Below are 19,576 nucleotides of genomic sequence, written 5' to 3' on the forward strand. Positions count from 1 at the left end.
ACTTTATGCCAGAAGGAAATACATTTTTGACTGTGGCTACGATGGGTCATGTGAAAATTTTCGGGATGGATTATCTAGGAGAAATCGAAGAATTATTCGGAATTTCAACAATGATTACATTTACTATTGATTCGGCCGCATTACACTGGCCACATATCCTTCACAATATGTGGAGTGATTGAATGCCATTTGTCATGTTCTTTACTTGGTTTCAGTTTTCTTAATTTCATTTTGACAGTTGTTTTCAGTCATGTTACTGTTGCTCATTTTCTGTTTGTATAAAGGAGGGAGATGTTAGAGTCATTATGGCATTGCGTGTGGAATGCAAATCATAGAATCACCATATTCATCACCATGCGTATGGGGATTCTATAACATGTTGGGCTGAAGGAGTCTGCCGCAGCGTGCGCTTCGGGGCTCTCTATGAATAAATCATATAAAAGAATATAACGTGTTGTGATAATTTACTAACGGGTGAAGTTGCTGCTCAGGAAAAGACAGCTTCGGTATGGGGTACCAAATATTACATAACACCGGCCTTAGGGCAGGGTGGGCACCATTGTATGATTTTTTTCGGCGCTAGAACCAATAACCACCCTTTAAAAGTGCTTTCATTGAATGCCACCGCCCCCCCCCCCCCCGCAGTGTTTCACAGATACACACGTGTGCCCCCTCCCCCTTGTTGACCAACGAGGCCAACTCGCACAGGGCGCTGCTGCCAATACCGATCCGGTCTCCCCTGGCTTCGGAATTCTACTTTGGGCCGCGATCTAAGATGACAGCTGAAGCCAGGGGAGACCGGATCGGTAATGGGGTACCAAATATTACATAACACCGGGATGGGGATAACACCAGCCAAGAAGACACAAAGCTTGCTGTTGCTGCAATCAAAATCAAAACATGAAAAACAAACCCACCGGCACCTAAATATACCTGACCCTTCGAAACACTTGCGAGATGTAGAAGCGCCTTAGAAATACACAATAACAAATACATATCTGCCCGTACACGGCATGGAGTGCTCCTTCTTCCGCGATTCTCTTTCTAACACGTCTTACGTGAAAACGTAACGAAGACTTAAAGGGAATACGTCACGACGCCGTAAAGGCATTTTAGAAAGTTTGCGGCAAACTTAAACAAGCAAAAACTATCGGCCGTCAGAAGGACCTTAAATGTGTGACTGATAATGAAGGCAATACCCATGCAGGAGGAAAAATAACTGTAGCGTGATGCTGGAAATTCGTTCCCAAATGCGTCTGCCTGCATAAAACACATATCCCCCTCTGCTGCACATAACACCCCCCTCCCTCCCCCACACCTCTCCAGCGGGCAGGATAAATATTCGCTGTACTGTTCAATGATACAGTGGCAGTCCCATTGAGAATGGAGGAACGCGCGGTGTCCAGCCCCAATCCATAACAAATCGCCCATCTGCATGAGAAAACCCCAAAAAGACCTGAATCCGCACGTAACTTAAGTAAATATCACACGATGCTCATTACAAATCGCCAACATATACATAAATACCCCCTTCCAAATATTGCCGCTCTGTATTAAAGTAACATAACAACCAACAGGAGTTAACTTTAAGACTTACCAAAACTATGCGAAATGTACTTTGTAACATCAGAATCTGTCACAGTCCTGCAACGCCTTACCTTCCCATTCCTGCAAAAAAGCTGACAAGTGAACGCTTAAACCCACGTGATGAAGTGGAGGCGGAGCGTTGCCATGGTCCGTGAAACCCACGTGATGTATAGCAGCCCACGTGATGAAGTGGAGGCGGAGCATTGATATGGTCCGTTTCTCGGATGGGAACAAGACACTATCCTTTACGAAATGCTCACTTCCTCATTCCAAGCAGCATCAGGTGAGTGCATGCGATCCATCTCGTAGTGAATTTTATATGCATTAACAGCCACTAACTTAGACGTTCTCACCCCTTTGTTATATTTTTAAGAAGCTACTACACAGACCCTGCTCTGGTGTAAGTGACTACATGTTAATGTTATGTTAATGTTAAAGGATATTTGTACCATGCACTATCACCACCAGAGTGGTCCACTGGTACTCTGGTGGCTCTGAAAAAAAGGGATGAGTTAGTGTGAATAAGCTGGAAAAGTGCAGGAGAGCAGTGATGTGCTGTTGGCAGCCTCAGCCTGGTAACTCTGTTGGCTGGGCTTGGGGTGTTTTCCGGCCAGTAGTCGTTGTGTGCTGTTGTGCGAGTCTATATGTGCTGTTGTGCGAGTCTATATGTGGTTTGCTTTGTTGTTGCAGTGTAGTAAATCTGTGCAGATTATTGTGTTGTAGGCTTGTGATTGTGTTTGGTTAGAGTTTGAGAGGTGTATGCAGAGAGGTGAAATTGTTAGTGGATTGGTTATTGGCATTGCTGTCTGGAAACAAGGCACTAAACTTCTGTATTCTCTCCAGATGGGGTGCGCCAGTGTTTCAGCGTCTCCGTCCAGATCTGGGACCATCCGTCCCATATATAATATTCAGTTGCCGGGGCTCCCTGGAGGGTGAAATTTCCCTGGGTGTGGGGCGTAGTGTGGACAACTTTAAAGAATGGTTTCGCAGGACACTTGAGGCGTTGTAGCGCATAAGAAGCGGCCTGGTGTAATTTGTGCCCCCTGCTCCCCATCCACTTTTTTGGGTATTATTAGTGGCAGATGACATTTAAACACATACCCAGCACACACAAAAAAGAGTAGGACATTGTCCATGCATGACACTCATCTGTTATAGCTCTGTCCAGGCCCTGTGGGACAAAATATATGCAAACATCAAAATGTGCATATGCGTTGACAACATAAGTGACTTCACAGAAGGAGCACTGCAAAAAGCATCACCAGTCTTTGCTACTTTGAGACACCAAGGGAAGTGACATTACAACAATTTGTCATGTGGTTATTGAGTGTCAAATAACTTTGTGGTGTGAAATGCACGAATGGCACTATTATTTTTATTATCATATGGGTAGCATCTCTATAGCTAATAAAACCATGAGCGAGGGTTTCTTTTTTATAACAGCTTATAACATAAAGGTATAATAATAGAAGAGATAAAATGTTCACTTATAGGGGTTCCATGTCTTAAAATTGCATCAAAAATGGCTGTGTATACAAAATATTGCGGCAAAAATGCTGTGGTTTTGACGCCACAATCATGTAAATGATGCGAGGGACACCCCTGCAACCTCTGGACTCATTCATTATACAATTTAAGGGGAGCAGGGGACAACCCCAGCTCCCCTTAAATGGTATAATGGGGTACACCTTTACCGGGTCAAACCATGGCATTTTTGCAGTGATTTATTTTACCGGCGACATTTTTGCCATAATTTTATTACCTGATACACTTACAGGGACTTCAGATAAGACACTGAGATTAAATGATTTGCCCCAGATCACTCCCTTTGGTTAGGGAGTGAAAATGGGACAACTAAATAAACTAAACTATTTGTCCAGGATCACACACTTTGGTTAAGGGGTGAAAATGGGATGTGGGCAATTTAAGCAGTTGACCTCATGTCTTTCAAGGTTTACTTGATACACATATTTATTAAGGATTTGTTTATAGAAATGACTTGGAAAAAACACATACAACATAAAAAAAACAAGCATCTCACAATAAACTAACCTTACACTATATAACTTGTCATAAAAATATATGTTGAGCAAAATGAGTTTGACTTTAGCTTTATTTTCCCCATCCTGCATGAAAGGTCACAGTACCACCAGGCAAACTAATTTGAGACAAAACATTCTCACTTGACTTTAAAAATCATAGTCTTATTTCAAACACAGCATGCTGCATTATGCACCCCCCGAACCCCCTACTTCTAATCACTCCCAATTCACATTTCTTAAGGGACAGAAGTCCCTGCTAAAATTCCCCCCACCCCTATTGATGTCTAATTGCTGCTATTGTAATGCTCTGTTGACTCAGAGCAACATGTTAAGATGCTGCACACCCTGGGAGAGCTGCTCTTCTGCCCTGAGTTTCAACTATCACACAGAAGTGTGAACTCTGGGCAGAAAAGGCTTTGATCAGGCCGGGGGTCGAGGCAAAGTCGGGACTTTTGGCATCCCACAAGAAGGTGCCTGCAAATCGCGGGAAAAAAACATCAATGCGGGTAAGTCCTGCAAAATACGGGACGGTTGGCCACTCTAGTGGGGCGCGATTGCCGTGGGGGGAGTAGCCGCAGCACAGTAGCGGCATCTGTTGACTGGCAGTCCCATAGTACTTGCGTAATGTTACGGAAGTCAGAGGCTGTCTGAACTTTTGCGCCACTTTGGGTGGGGGCATAAAAGGGCACCTTTCCTTGTGGCCACCCGCCTTTGTAATCAAGCAGGAACAACACACCACAGAGGAAAAAAGACGACTGCCTTTGAGCATTCTCGGCTTCCCGCACCGACACTCCAATTGCTTTCTACCTGGACCCGTGCACAAAGAAAGAAGACTGCATTGCCTCCCGACTCGCTTGTGTGCAGAACTACTCAGAAACAATATAGGTACAGCCCGATGCTTTTGTTGACATTTTAGAAAATGTTCCTTTAAACTGTGTACATAGCGTTCGTTTGGTGCTCAAACAGTAGTATGCATAGCTCAGAGTGTGTTCTGGACAAGAATGGGTAAATGGGAATTTTTTGTTATACACTTTCCTAGCCCACATTTTTTTCCAACGTGTAGACGCCTGCCTCGGTTGGATCGAGTGCGTGTATTGGAATCGCTTTGCTGTGTTCCTGCTTCCCCTTTACAATTTGTTGAGCACCTAAAAGGGTAAATGGCAGAACGTAGCTTCACTCTGTTCTGTCCCAAAAAAAGTCTAAACGGCAGAAACATTTCTCAGTTACGGGACCCCTGAGAATGCAGAAGAACTTTTTAAAGTAACCATATTTTATACCCTGATTGACACCATAACTACTTTGCTTGAAAGGCACTTCTCCCAGTTGTCTGCACGCAATATAAGATGGGGTTTCATGTACAACATAAAGCTCTTGCCTGGAAAAGAAGAACTGATACACCTGTGCAAGCACCTGGAGAAGTGTTTAGCAAGGGCTGGTGGTAGGGCACCAGAATCTGATATAGATCGTTCCCAGTTGGCTGAGGAACTGAGACGTATCCAGCCATCGCTTCAGAAGAGTTCTATTATGCCCCTTGAAGTTTTCCAGCACATTCAACATACAAAAACACATTGGTTGTTTCCAAATGTGTGGGTTGCCATGAGACTCCTAGTAACAATTCCAATTACAGTGGCAAGTGGTGAGAGGAGCTTTAGTAAATTGAAACTGCTAAAGACATACATGCTATCCACAATGGCCGAGGCAAGGCCATGAGCCCTTGCAATGCTTTCAATTGAGAGTGAACTTGTTGATAACATTGATTATGCAGCAGCAATAAATGCTTTAACATATTGACACAAAACTTTAAAAGTAGTATATACTGTGTGTACTCTGCTTTGTCTGAGGAATTACTGCAAATTTCGTGATTCATGATGTAATAAAACTGATTTCATTTGTTTAACAGTGTAGTTTGGGAGGGGTGCATGAGCTGGGGGAGGTGGGGAGGGCACCGAATTCTAGTGTTTCGACCTGGGCCCCAAATGGACGGGAAACTGCTCTGATATAATACCTGTGCAGACTAATGATTGCCGACGTGTACTGTCTCCAGCTCCTCTAGTTTTGTTATGTCCCCCCGTCACCTCTCGCAAAAATTGGGACAGTTCCGCTCACATCAAGCTCAACTGCGACTGACTGGTGTTCACTATCTTGTCCCCAAAATCCTGAAAGCATTGGCGAAGGACCTCCTGGGTGACCAATTAATCTTTTGCAGTGCCTGCCAGCGCCCCTAAATCCTCTCCTGCCCCGGGCCCCCTGATCTCCCCCAGCCAGTACCTCGATGTCCCTGCGCCAGATTCTCTGCAGATTGCCCTCCTGTGGTTTCATCACAGACTTGGGGGCAGCTTGCATGTCCTTCCCCCTTGTTTTTGGACATATGTTGGTCTGATTGGGGGGGGGGGGTCCAACCCCTCCTCTTCTCCATGATATTGTTTTGCATCCTTCGGACCTCTTCTGGAAATGTTTTCAGGGCGTTGGAACCTCATCCCTCTCGCTCTTTGTGGGTCCGCCCTTGACTTTGAGGGGGGTTGTCACTCCCTTATAACTGTGTGCAGTTGAGCCACTGTTTGTCCTCCTCCTCGAGTTTGAAATGACCCTCCTCCTGGCCTTGGTGCCAGGATCACTCTTCCGTGACCCTGAACAAATGGCCTCTCGCTTATTTTTCCTTGCCCACCACAGATGTAGAGGGACTCTTTAGCCCTCTATTCGGCCTCAGGATTGGCCCAGGGAGGCCAGGGCCCCACCGGTCACTGTCTCCTATGCGTGGTGCGCCTCAGCTCCCTTGTCTACCTTGCAGCGCTTGTGGATGGGGGTGCGCTGGCTGATGCACTATATGCAGTTCCAAAATCCCAGATTTACCTCAAATGGGCCTCCAGCCGCCCCGCCTATAACACCACAGCAACACCCACGGTCTTCTCTGCAAAGTGCTTGCTTCAAAGCTTCGGCAGGGGCCTTCCCGCCACGCTTCCCCACTCCTCAACGCCACTCTGCTCAAAGATGGTGATCACTGCCTGCACTGGCCAGCCTCTGCCTGCTTGCACCCTTTCCTTGGGCCAGGGTGCACACTGACCTGTGATGGTTCTCCCAGAAGGGGGCGCAAGGGGAGTTAAGCCCCTCAGGGTCGCCGCCTTCCTACCTCTTCGCTGTGCAGCCCCTCCCGAGCCTCTTGGCCACTCTGGGTACTCTTCTTCGCTGTGCAGCGCTCTACAGTGGGCTACGGGTATGGCTCCTCCGGATCCTCCTGATCTCTCTGATGAGACGCTGCTTTGCCTGCGCATGGGCGTGTCAGCCCCGCCTTGATCTTCCTGCTGGCGAGCACCAGCAGGGGAGCCACTGCTCCACAAATCCAATGTACTGCACTGCTACCAACCAGGGGCATTATCCAGTCGCTCGCATGGATCTGCAAAAAAGTGGGGATGGGGGGTTAATGGGGGGGGGGGGAAAGGGTGAGAGGATAGGTTCAGAACCAGGAGGAACTGGCGTCTGTGAGTGTTTTGCATGTGGTCACTTGTGAGCGGACTCGCGCATTGTAACCATAGGGGTAAGATTGCATGCCTTGGGTGTGTGGTAGTGCTTTGTGTTGGTGTTAGTGTCGTGTGCACTGGTTAGAGAGTATCCGTAAGGGATTCCGAGTCATAGGTGGTCGTAGTTGTAAGGTAGTCCGGGATCTTAGTGTGTTGTTGCATTTTAGATGGTATTGGGCATGCGGGTGGTTCACTCTGGATGTCTGCATAGTAATGGTTCTCTGTTTAGGAGTGTGGCTAGTACTAGATCTGGTGTAGAAGCGTCAGTTATGTAGGAGGTGCAGGAAGGGAAGAGGGTTAGTAAAGTCGGTCAGTTTGTTGTGGTCTCTCTGGGACGGCCCTTTGGATGCTGCTTGACAGTATCAAGCCAGGTTCTTGTTTGAGGTACGTTGGCCCCTCTCGTCTCCTCTCTAGTTGTTTGTCTGCAGTGTGTTTTTGTTGCTGGTGTCCCTTCTAGGTTGCTATTGTCTGCTGAACAGCCAGAGCAGTTACTTTGGGCATGTTGTTCCATGTGTTAGCAATTAGACGTGAGAACGCTGTTCCAACAAATTTCCTTTTTTTGTGGTGTTTTGCCTCTATTTGTAGGTCGTTGCTGGATCTTAGTTCCCTTCCTGGGCGATGCCAGCTAATCTTGTCTTGGAGGAATTCGGCTCTTTGTCTGTGCAATGCTTTGTGGTCGATGCAGAGTGCTTTGAATTTGATGCGCTTTTTTAATGGTAACGAAAGTAGGGTTTTCAGTGCTTTAGTGATGTGGTCTCTTCTGTTTAGTCTTAGTAGGATCCTGGCTACTGTATTTGACACCCTTTGGTGTTTCTCAGTGAGTCTTTCTAGTATTCCTAGGTAGAGGATGTTTGTGTAGGTAATTCTTGTGAGCATCAGGGATCTGAGTAGTTGTAGGAGGAAGAAGAATTTTTCGGCGATTGCGTTGACTTTCGGTTCCTGTGATAGTCCGTTTTCCATGAGAATTCCTAAGTTGTTTACTACATTGGTAGTCTCTGGTTGTGTTTCCCATGCCGATTGGCCAGTCCAATTGTGGGTTCCCTCTGTCGAACCCTGCGGTTGAGAGAGTTATTTCCATTTTTTTGCCATGTTCAGTTTGATGTTGTTCATTGTCTTCCAGTTGTATATGTCTGTGAGGCAGTTGAGGGTTGTTATTTTGTTCCTGTGTTCTGTTTGTGTCGTCTGCGTAGTTGTAGGCGGTAAGTCTGTAGGATCGAATGATTTTCATCAGTGGGCACATGTAGATGTTCAAAAGTGGAGGGGAGCGGCTGGAACCCTGTAGGACTACACAGTATATATTTTTGGTGTTTGAGGTGAACGGTGGTAGGTAGGTTCATTTGGTTTGGTTTGGTTTGTTGGGAATAAGGTAATCCACTTTAGTGGATTCCTGCATGCCGCATTCCATTAATCTTGTTATTAGTGTTGCGTGGCTGATTGAGTCAAAAGCCGCTGCAATGTCCAATAGAAGGAGGGCCGATTGGGTGTTGTCTGCGTTTATTTTAAGGTCGTCCCATATCGATAGAAGTGCTGATTCTGTTCATCTCATCGATCTGAAGCCAACTTGTGATTGGTCGAGTATTCCATTTGCTTCCATGTGTTTATGATGGATTTTGTAGATGTGGTTCTCCAGGATCTTTGCTGGGTAGGGCAGGTTAGCTATCGGTCTGTAGTTGCTTGTGTCTTCTGCGCTTTCTGACCTTTTTTATCAGTGGTTTGATGTATGCTGATTTGTAGGAGGACGGTACTATTCCTCTTTTGGGTGATAGATTCATTAGGTTCCGGAAGCGTGTCGTTGGGGTTCTGTGGTTGAGGATTCCTTTGAAGACGTCCACAGGGCAGGGGTCCCTTAGAGATCCTGCAAGGTTGGTGTGCTTGATCAGTGTGGCGAAAGTTTCCTCTTTTATTGGTTCTAGGCAGATGAGTTTTGCTTTAATCTATGTTTCGTCTGTGTCTAGTCTCTGTGGTCCATTGGTTGTATTTGCTCCGGCTAGGTTGATGGTCTCCTTTAGTGTGTCTATTTTTGCTCTCAGGTGGTTGGTGATTTTGTCACAAAGTGTTTGTGTACGGGTGATGGAATTTTTGTAGGAAGAGTTTTTTTTTTTATCTCTGATGATTTAACCAGATGTCAGAGGACTCTGAAGGGGTAGCTGAGGCAGAGGCAGAGGCAGAGGCAGACCAGAATGCTGGGTCGAACGCAAAAGAAGAATGAAGAATGGCAGCTGAGGCTCACGCGAGATATGTAGGCCGGTGGCCTGGCAGAGTACACGCAGCAGGAAGCGGTGTCTGGAAAAGAAGCCTGACAGAGAGGGGGATGTGCTCCCTGCCCGATGAGCAGCGCTTCGGTGTGCAGAAGGACTGCCTGGAGCTGTCAGAGCTCCAGGCAGAAGCTGTTCAAACCACGGGTGCTATGCAGGAAGGCAGAAAGCAGATAAAAGGCCCACCGCAGAACCAGCAAGGGAACAGGAGACGCCAAAGCAGACAGGTGGGTTGGCCTAAAGCTAAAGGTAACCCTGCAGCGATGCGAATAGAACATTTTATAAGAAACAAATACTTTTGAATACCGAACAAATAAAGCAATACAAGGGCATAATTTCCCTTACCTGGAACACCAATTGGGGGAAATCTATCACCCGCATTGCCAACAGCCAAGCAGCTATCAAGGAGCAGAAGAAAGTCTTCAAGAGCGCAACTCCACTTATCTGGGACACCAACAGGGGGAGATTTGTAACCCGCATTACCAAAAGTCAAGAAATCATAAAAAGAGGCAGGCATTGTTCAAACCTCCCCACAAAGGATACTAGTGTGGAGAATCTTGGAACAACCATTGCCACAAAGCGTAGTTGTAGTTACAGGAGTTTATATTGTGGCAGAGGAGGGGAGTGGACTAGGAAAGAATGATATTTTGGTGGCAAAGATGTGTAATGAGGAACAAGTGTGACATTGTCAGAAACAGTTGCTGTGCTATCCTGACAAGTAATTCATTTGAAGGAGAATGATGACCTACTGAGAATGGTGACCTATTGATTTATGAACTTGTGTTTTTGAGAGAAACACAATTCTGTTTTCCCAAGAGGGATATTGGGAAAGACCAATTGTTTTGAAGTTGCGGGACAGTGTTTATAAAAGAGACATTTATTTTAATAAGTGGAAGGTCACCTTTGAAGGAAAAGATCTGGTGTATTAAACTGAATAGAACTTTATTGAAAAATAACTTCTCCCAAGGTATTCCTGTATTGATTCAGGGGGAAGGGACTCCAACCTCACAAGGAGTACTTTTCAAAGCTTATAAGTTTGAACCTTTTGAATTGAAGACAGCCAAATGTTCCTTGTGCTATTTTGTTGTATATATTGGTGTGAGGGCCAGAGACTTTTGGAGACTAGGTTATCTTTCTTTAGTTAGTTTGCCTGGTTGGGGCTTGCTTGTTAGGATAGGGAACGATATGTGTTTATCCCACCCTTTTCATAAAATGGCAATCTCTGAGAAAACTTAACCTTTGCGTCTGTTTCGCTTTTCTGACCCCTCACAGTGTACAGAAAGGGAGTCGTGGCATATGAGGAGGGACAGACAGCTTGTAGGTGTTTGGTTATTGGCCCACCCGTTGACTGCCCACTGCCATACTAATCCCTATGGCCATTCCTACCCCTCCTGCCCAAAACACCTTTGTGGGAACCATTTCAGCTAGCTTTAAAGAAGCCTTACCATCAAACTTTGCCCACAAAGTGTCTGCCAGTGTTTTTCCAGCAATCTTTTGAGAATTAATGGCTTAATTAGAGTTGTAAACCCGCTACTAGTGTAATAAAAATGTCAACCAGGTCTGCCTTCAGGCACTCGATTTATAAGCACTCTTATTGTCCTTCATTGAAATCCTGTTTAAAAACAAGCATTGGCAAAGCCAATAGACTTGGCTTTAGGCATTTGCCAGGCACTGCTATTAGATGCCCAGGGACTTGCACCATTTTTTTTTTTTATAAAACTTGTCTTTATTGAGTTTCACATATCGGCTTACATCAGACAAAATAACACCCTCTCCGACCCCTCAACTTCCCCCATCCTCCTTTAGCGGGCAGCAATTCCCTACGTTCGGGGATTACATTATGCACCGAATATGTCAGTTACTTTAATGTTATGTGGGCACCATTGTTCCATAAAGTCGGACTGGAGATACTCTAGGATTCCTTCCCATTCCGCTGTAAACTTGTCCCTCGTACCTTGTATTGTGTGAGTGACCTTCTCCATTGCCAGACAAGTCCACACTTTTTGTAGCCACGTGAAAGTCAGTGGGGTGTCTTTCCTTTTCCAGTTCTGGGCAATAGTTGACCATGCCGCTATGAGAAGTCCCATGAACCCTCTCCATTGTGTTATTTTGTATTTTCTAGCAGTTTCATCTCTCATTCCACACATCCATACTCCCTCCCCCATTTGTCCCACGTCTGGAAACATTTTCCCCATCTCTGCCTTCACTTTTTCCCAAAAAGGTACGATCCCTTTACAGTCCCACCAGGTGTGTCTCCACGTTCCCACCTCTCCGCATTCCCTCCAACATTTGTTAGATGTTTTGGGGAACATCGTATGCAGCCTTTCGGGGGTATAGTGCCATTGTGTTACTATTTTGATCCACATTTCTCTTGCCTGCGCGGATCTAGTCATCTTGGGGATCAGTGTCCATAGATCCACCCACTGTTTTCTTGTTGGCTCTTCCCCCAATGTTCTGTTCCATTTGATCATGTATGCCCACTTGACCTCTTCCTCTTCAGAGTTTATGAAGGAATAAAGAGTGGATACCCATTTCATTTCCCCTGAGTTGGATATGACATAATTCTCAAGTGGAGTGAGGGGTCTTGTCGCTGCCTTGGATATTTCCGGGGTTTTTAACCAGTGTTTAAGTTGTTCGTATCTGAATTTGTCTTGTTTGGGGAGTGCTGTGCGAGGGTAGCACGAATCATGCATCCTGACTTCGTTGTCTATGAACATTTCCCCAATTTTTGTTATTCCAGCCTCCTCCCAACTGTCGTAGGCCCCCTGTTCCAACCCCGCTGGGAACTGTGGATTCCGTGAGATGGGAGTGAAAGGGCTAGTGCAGTGGTAATGATCCCTTTTCGTGTCTGGGTGTCCCACGCTTCCATTGTTGTCTTCATTATTTTGCTTATCCCCATGTTGGGGTGTCTGTGTTGTTTCTGTTTCCAGAGTAATTCTACCAGCGGGGTGCTTGCAACTGCTTTATCTTGTATCGCCCAGATCAGTTGCAGGTTTTTTTCGCCCATCCATTCCCTAAGCACCTTTAGTTGTGCCGCTTGGAAGTACTTCTGGAAGTGGGGGAGCGCCAGTCCCCCCTCCCTAGTTGGCGCGGTTAGAATCGCCCTGGCCAGTCTCGGGGTCTTCCCTTTCCACACAAAGGATGTGATTACTTTGGATAAGGTTTTAAAGAAGGTTCTGGGGACCCCCACCGAAAGAGCTTGAAAGTAGTACAGTATTTTTGGGAGGATGGTCATCTTGACCGCTTGAATTCTGCCCCACCAGGACATCATCAAAGGATTCCATCTTTCCAGGTCTCTGCGTAAGCTTGCGATGAGCTGTGGATAGTTTTTCCCATACAGTTGCCCTACCTTATCTGTTAACGTTATACCCAGATATTTTATGCCTTCCTTTGCGATCTTAAGGTTCAGTACATTTGCTTCCCTTTCTATTCTCCCTATGTCCCCCGCCAGAATTAATATTTGTGATTTATTTCTGTACATTTTTAGGCCACAGATGGCCCCAAAGTCTTCCAGCTCCCCCACCACTGCCGCTAGTGTTCGGCCCGGGTCTTCCAGTGCGATTAACATGTCATCTGCATATGCTATCACCTTGTGTTGCATGCCTGCCATGTCTATCCCTTTGATATGAGTGGACTCTCTTAATTTCATCAGTAGGGGTTCTAGGAAGATAGCATAAAGTAACGGGGACAGCGGGCAGCCCTGTTTTGTACCTCTTGATATTATTACCTTCTCCGCTACCTCCCCGTTGATGGCCACTCTACTTGATGGGGAGTTGTAGTTCTCTCTTATTCTTGTTATAAATTGTTCCCCAAATCCCATACACTTCAGGGTTTTAAATAGCATGGACCATTCTACCCTGTCGAAGGCCTTCTCGGCATCGACTGCTAGAAGAACCGCTGGAGTTTGCGTTATGCCTATTTTTTCCACTAGGTGAATGAGCCTTCTCAGGTTGTCATGGGTTTGCCTACTCGGGATGAAACCCGATTGGTCTGGATTAATTAACCTCGGGAGAAGCGGAGATAGTCTTGCTGCTAGTATTTTAGTGTAGATTTTAGCATCTATATTTATTAGGGAGATTGGTCTATATGATGCTGGGAGGGACGGATCTTTCCCTGGTTTGTGGAATACTAGGACCTTCGCTTCATTCATTGTGGGGGTCACATTACCGCTATCTTTGAACGAATTTAGAAGCTTGGTTAGGGCCAGGATCAGCATGTCTGCATATTTTTTATAGAATGGGGCCGTAAAACCGTCTGGGCCGGGTACCTTATTTACCGGGAGGTCCCTTATTGCTTTTTTCACTTCCTCTTCCCGTATTGGGTTTTCCAGAGCCTGTCTGTCTTCTTCTGAGATTTGGGGGAAGTGGAGGGAGTTAAGATATGTGTCCTGTGCCTCTGCCTCCGGATGCTCCGTGGAGTATAGATTCTGGTAGAATTTTCTAAATGCCTTCCCAATGTCATGAGTGCACGTCAGTTGTTCCCCTTTCGCGTCTTGATCGTATTTTTTTCCGTTTTGTACGGAGTTGTCTTGCAAGTAGCCTATCTGCTTTGTTTGCTTTTATATAGTACCTTTGTCTTGGATATATTAGGCTCCTTTCTGACACTTTTGTGCGAAGCATCTCTAGCTGACCCTGTGTGTGTTTTAGCGTCTTCTTTAAAGCTCTAGTGGGATGTACCGTTATTTTCTCCTGTAGGTCTGTTATAGCCCTTTCCAGTTCCTTTTCCCACATATACCTCTGTTTGTCCCTCGTTATCTTCAGAGCCATTATCTTCCCGCGGATGACCGCTTTAAACGCCTCCCAGACTGTGCACATAGCGACTTCCCCAGTGTCATTTTGAATAAAGTATTCTTCTATCATTTCCCTTACAGTTTCTCCCGCTAGCGGGTCTTGGATTATATCCCCTGGTAGTCTCCACCTCCAGAGCCCATTGGTTTTCTCCGGAAGAATCAGTTCGAGCCATAGGGGTGCGTGGTCAGATAGGGCAATAGTTCCCAGTTCCAGCCCTTGAATCTTGCCCATGAGTCCCACAGATACCCAGAAGTAGTCTATTCTTGACATGAAGCTATGAACATGTGAGAAGTAGGTGTACCCTCTTTGATCCCCCTTCAATTCCCTCCACACATCATTTAGGGCAAGCTGGTCCATCTGCTGCTTAAGACGTTTCGAGGGTGTCCCTTGGCCTTGTGCATACCCTGAGCTTCTATCCACCTGGGGATCCCATGCTATGTTAAGGTCTCCCCCTAGTATCGCCCCCACCCCCTTGCGAAGGTTTCCAATTTTCCCAGGGTATCTCTGAGGAAGCCATCCTGCCCCATATTGGGCGCATAAACTGATGCCAGTGTGATGCGCTGTCCTTCTATCACCACATTTGCGAACGCATACCTTCCTTCTTTATCTGTGACCACATCCTCCAGTTTGGCGTCCCACCCATCACTTATCGCTATGAGGACCCCCAATCTTTTTTCTGTTGAATTTGCTTGTGCCCATATTTTATATCCACTTATTCTAATTTTCTGTTTGTCTCTTGCTCTGATATGAGTTTCTTGGAGCAGCAGTAGGTCCGCCCTTTCCTTTGTGGGGTGATTCAGCCCCCTAATAGTATATGTTACTATGCGTAATCGCCCCATTTCGTGGAATACTTGCTGAGAAGGTTATGATCCCCTTGTTTTGCCACTGCATTTGAATTCCTGCCCCCCTCCCCCTTTCCCCTACTCCAAAATGTTCCCCCCAACTCTGAACCATAAACCAAACAGTTTGCCCCTGAGTAGGGCGAGGGTGCCTACTGATACTATGGTGTTGCACCCATAGCTACCTGCCCTCCGTACACTCAGGGCTCATTTTTGTAGGGGATCCTAAACCCCACATATCCGTCTGTCCTTACCAGATTCCACGGCGGTGCACCCCGCCCGGGCCACCAGGTCTGACATTCAAATAGCAATTCCTTCTCCTCCTTGTGCTTCTCCCCCCCCCCCCCCAACCAACGGGGCTTAGTGTAGGTGCCGTCAACTTTGAGCTTGACACTCCTCTTCCCTTTGCCTGTTCATGGCATCTTTCTGCGGTTTTCTCTTCCCATGCTTGGCTTTCTTTGCTTTGTGTCCCAGCCCCTTGGCTTTCTCATTTGGTCTCCCCTTGATTTTGGTTGGTCTGATTCCTCCTCGTCTTCCTGAAGACCCATTATGTTAAGGCCTTCTTCCCATGTGGTCGCTCTTCTCTGTTTTCCCTCCCAAGTGAAGGTCAGTCCAAACGGGAAGGTCCATTTGTATCGGATTTGTTTCGCCACCATTGCCTTGACCAGTGGGGCCATTGCTCTTCTTTTCTGCAGTGTGACCAATAGCTGTATTTCTTGACCATTCATCCTGATGTGCTCCATTTCTCTAGCCCTTCTCAGGATCTGTTCTTTTTGCGGGTATGAGGAGAGAGCAACCAGGACATCCCGTGGTCTCTCACCGGGTGCTCCAGATATTTTCGGTCCAACCCTATGGACCCGATCCACTCCAATTGTGTCCGTCTCTGGAGCATCTAGAATATCCCTGAACACTTCTTTGACTGCGGTCTTAAGATCTTTGTCCTGGACTGTTTCCGCCATATTTTTAATGCGACTGTTGGACCTTCTGGGGCAATTTTCCAGGTCTTCGCATTATATTTCCAGGTTATGGGTGAGTCTCACCAAGTGTTCCTGTGTTTCACTAACCTGTTGTGTCTCTTCTTCGATCCCTTGTACTGCTCTCTCCAGTATATCTGTTCTCTCCTCAATTTTGGCCACATCCACCTTCAGCTCCTGCACCACCTGTTTCATGTTGTTTTTCTTATTCGTGAACTGTTCCTGTACTGTTGACATGAATTGTTCCTGTAGTTCGTGGGACCATGCTTGCATGTCATCTCTCTAGAGGGTGGTTGTTGGTGGTTCATTGGTGCCATGATCTCCCCTTGCTGATCCTCCTGGGACTTCCCTCTTGCCTGCGTCGTGGAGTCAGACGACCACATCTGCAGGATACTTGCGTCTTGCTTTGAGGTCTGTGGGGTCTGCTGGGTGGCGCTATTTTTCTCTTTCGCCCCTGACATATTCGAGGAGTGTATCTGGGGTGCACGTGGGTATTGTATGATCTCCTCTGGGCTAAGTAGTAAGCCACTGCCGCCTCCCCCGCCGGGTTCTCTCCCTGCCCCGGGCTGTGACCCAGCCTAGATGCCCTTCCTTTGTTGGGTCTGTGCTTAATGTTTCCTTCTTGTTTGGCCCCTTCCTTTGCTTGCTTGTGTTTTCCCGGGCTTCTTTCATCCAGTTCTCTTGCTCGGGCTAGTTCCTTCGGGCTCCTCTAGTCTCCCCCTCCTCCGCAGCCAGACTACCCCTCGTGGACTTTTTCGGGCCAATGGATACCTCCACCGACCCTATCACATATATTGCACCATATTACACTCCTCTAACGGGACCACCCTCTGTTTTTTGGTTTGTGCCTCAACTAAGTAATCTTAACTTTCAAGGCAAACGTATTATCTTAGTAATGAAATATTGTACTTGAGTTATGATATTGAAAGATCATTGAAGGGCCATTTGTCAAAAGCCTATGTGGCATAGAAGCACCAAGCTTTTCTGAACATGCTTTCTAGCAGAAGCTCTCTAGGCTTGAAATATGGAAGTCGTGGGTGACTGGAGGACTATTTTAGGATTGGAACTAGCATCACGTCACTTCTTGATGGTCTCTCTGTTACTATCAAATAAGGGATCTACGAAGCCTGGAGCCATGGATGGAGCACATGACTTGGGCCTATTTCATCGGCTTGCAGCCTCACTGTGTTACCTCCGAAGGATTGCGAGCTTGACAGACTATATGGTATTATCAGCTGTTAAAAGCATTTACATAGCCTTACATACTCTTGGACAACTTAAGGGGTAGATGACCAGGATTTATTTCATTGTCTCAGTCGCCATGCTATGTTTTACTAATAGAACGTAAACCTGACCATGTTTATATTTCTGATTCTGTTAAAATTATTTTTCTACAAAATATTCTTATTTGAATAATTTGATTTAATTTCTTGTATTATTGTATTGATGGCACTGATGATTTAGTATATTTTAGAAGAGGTTCATAATGTATTTATTTTGTTTATTTTTTCTTACCAAGTTGTCAAATATAAGGCAAATCTACAACTTTCTCCAGGGAAAGTTATGAAGAGGTCTACTATGGTGATGGGCCCCATACAGGAGAACAATGTTTTGATTAGTGAGATTGACTCGTTATTGTACGACCTGTGAGTAAACTAGGGTTAGTCCGTTAATTCAGAAGTCCTGAAATTTGTGAAATTGGGTTTTCCAAGTTCGCCAGTCCAACCTAAGGAGGTTTGGGGGGGTCTTTTGTTTTGTACAATCTACATTGAATTTTGTGGGTAAGGGCCTAGGTGAAACGGGTACAACACACAGGACTATTTTGACTTGAACTAAGATCTGCAGCTCAGCTAATATTGGATATTTTAGCCCAATCAATTCATGGGAGACGAACCAAGATGGTGGCCATAATATGCTCAAAGTGTCTCTAGCATAGTAAGGGGCGGGGGGTATGGATTACTGCACAAAAAAGAATGGATAGACTAAAGTTCCACCTAGAAGGCAAGTCCTAGCATGAGCTCTGTAGGATACATTTCCATAAAACAAAAAATTGTGCTAATCAATAAGGTGGTTGACGGGTTCTCTAGCAAACTATTGGAAGATGGAACAAAGCTGAAGCGATTTAAAAGAGGCATATCTGGAGAAGCAAAGAGCTTGGAGGTTTAGGTGGAGGGAAATGGCCTGTTAAACCTGGAGCTGATAGCAGGGGCAAACATTTAAAGTTGCAAGTGATTTCCCTGACATGAAAGTTGCTTGCCACCTCAATTATATACATACAGACAGCACACCATGTTTAATTTAAGAGTCAATTATCACTAGCCAGTGGCTAGCACAAAGTCTGTGCCATGCTGATAGCATCATTATAGACTTGTGGTACTCACATTTTTTAGGCAAAACCCCCCGCTTTAGTAAAAATATTTTTGCTTCTCCCTCAGATGCCAGATCTGTTTATATTTTCTATTAAAGTAATCGCTATACTCTCTTTTTGAAGAGTCTCGCACCACCCCACACCCAACCTGGACATCCTTCGGGCTCCCGAGGGGGCCACCCTCACAGTTTTAAGATCACTTTGAAAGACTAATATTGGAAAAACAATCCATGAAGAAGGGGTAACCCACAGGGTTAACTCAAGACAGAAGTGTCATATTAAAGATGGTAAATGTTCGCATTTGCCAAGCCTATCATTGAAAAGCCCACCAGTTTCAAAGAACACCATTAGTAACCCCGGCCCATCTGTAAGTTTATGTGTAGTAAATCGGGAATCTATGGGGAGAATAACAAGGGGATTAGAAAAACTGTTTAATTGATACTTTGGGAAAAGTGGGATGATCTATGTGAGGAATGTTCCCAAACTAAGAAACTGAAGTAGAGAAAATGCTGATGCCTTTTCTAAATAAGCATATCCACTGGTTCTGCGATGGTGTTTGGTTATATATGCAAAACAAACTGGACATAAAGCAATCCTGTGTAAAAGTATTCAATGTTACAATGCACTAAAATAGAGGTGTGTTAATGTGTATCTAACAGATCTAATGACACTGGCAAACTTGCCTCTGTGACTGGTTGATATACATTTATTGTGGTTTGGATATATCGATGATATTGTACTTTTAGACTATATCCTTATAGGAATATCGTGGCTTGGATATACAAATTATATTGTACTTTTAGACTATACCCTTACAGGATTCTGGAGAATGATCACCAATGTATATAAATACTGTGCAGACATGGATTCATTGCAAATGGGTGGCCAAACTGTTGGGAATGGTCACCATTTGAAGAGACACTCTGGTAGCCCTGATACAATATCCCCTACCCTTCCATGACTGAGTACCCTAATGAGAAGGATTTATGCCCACAGGCTACTGAGGGCCCATAGCATCTGCATCAACAGTGGGAGATGGAGCAGTGAAGAACCGTGTTGCCGTATAAGTGACTTTGCAGCCTGAGGGTCTTAGTTCTTGAACAACGATCCATTGAGCCACTCTCTCTTCTAAAGGCTTTGGCAGGACTTACCTCCCTTGCTCGCACCTATCAGGTCATCGATGTAGTCCTGAGCATATGGGGGCTT

The 19,576-nt window shown here is 45.7% G+C and overlaps 1 protein-coding gene across 3 annotated transcripts in view; it reads left to right on the forward strand.

The window, feature by feature from the left end:
* The first annotated feature begins 1,708 nt into the window (after nt 1-1,708).
* The window catches only part of C13H14orf93 (chromosome 13 C14orf93 homolog), an 881,501-nt gene continuing 863,633 nt past the window's right edge, over nt 1,709-19,576 (forward strand). Inside the window, exon 1 of one of the 3 annotated variants that reach the window (XM_069633839.1) lies at nt 1,709-1,870. In XM_069633839.1, the coding sequence (XP_069489940.1) occupies nt 1,772-1,870 (99 nt within the window). In that variant the 5' untranslated portion in view covers nt 1,709-1,771. The remainder of the gene's footprint in view (nt 1,871-19,576) is intronic. The other 2 variants (XM_069633837.1, XM_069633838.1) reach the window with 2 other exon arrangements.

The sequence above is a fragment of the Ambystoma mexicanum genome, chromosome 13 (genome assembly GCF_040938575.1).
Source record: "Ambystoma mexicanum isolate Mex_15411 chromosome 13, UKY_AmexF1_1, whole genome shotgun sequence".
In the NCBI taxonomy this organism is placed as follows: domain Eukaryota; kingdom Metazoa; phylum Chordata; class Amphibia; order Caudata; family Ambystomatidae; genus Ambystoma; species Ambystoma mexicanum.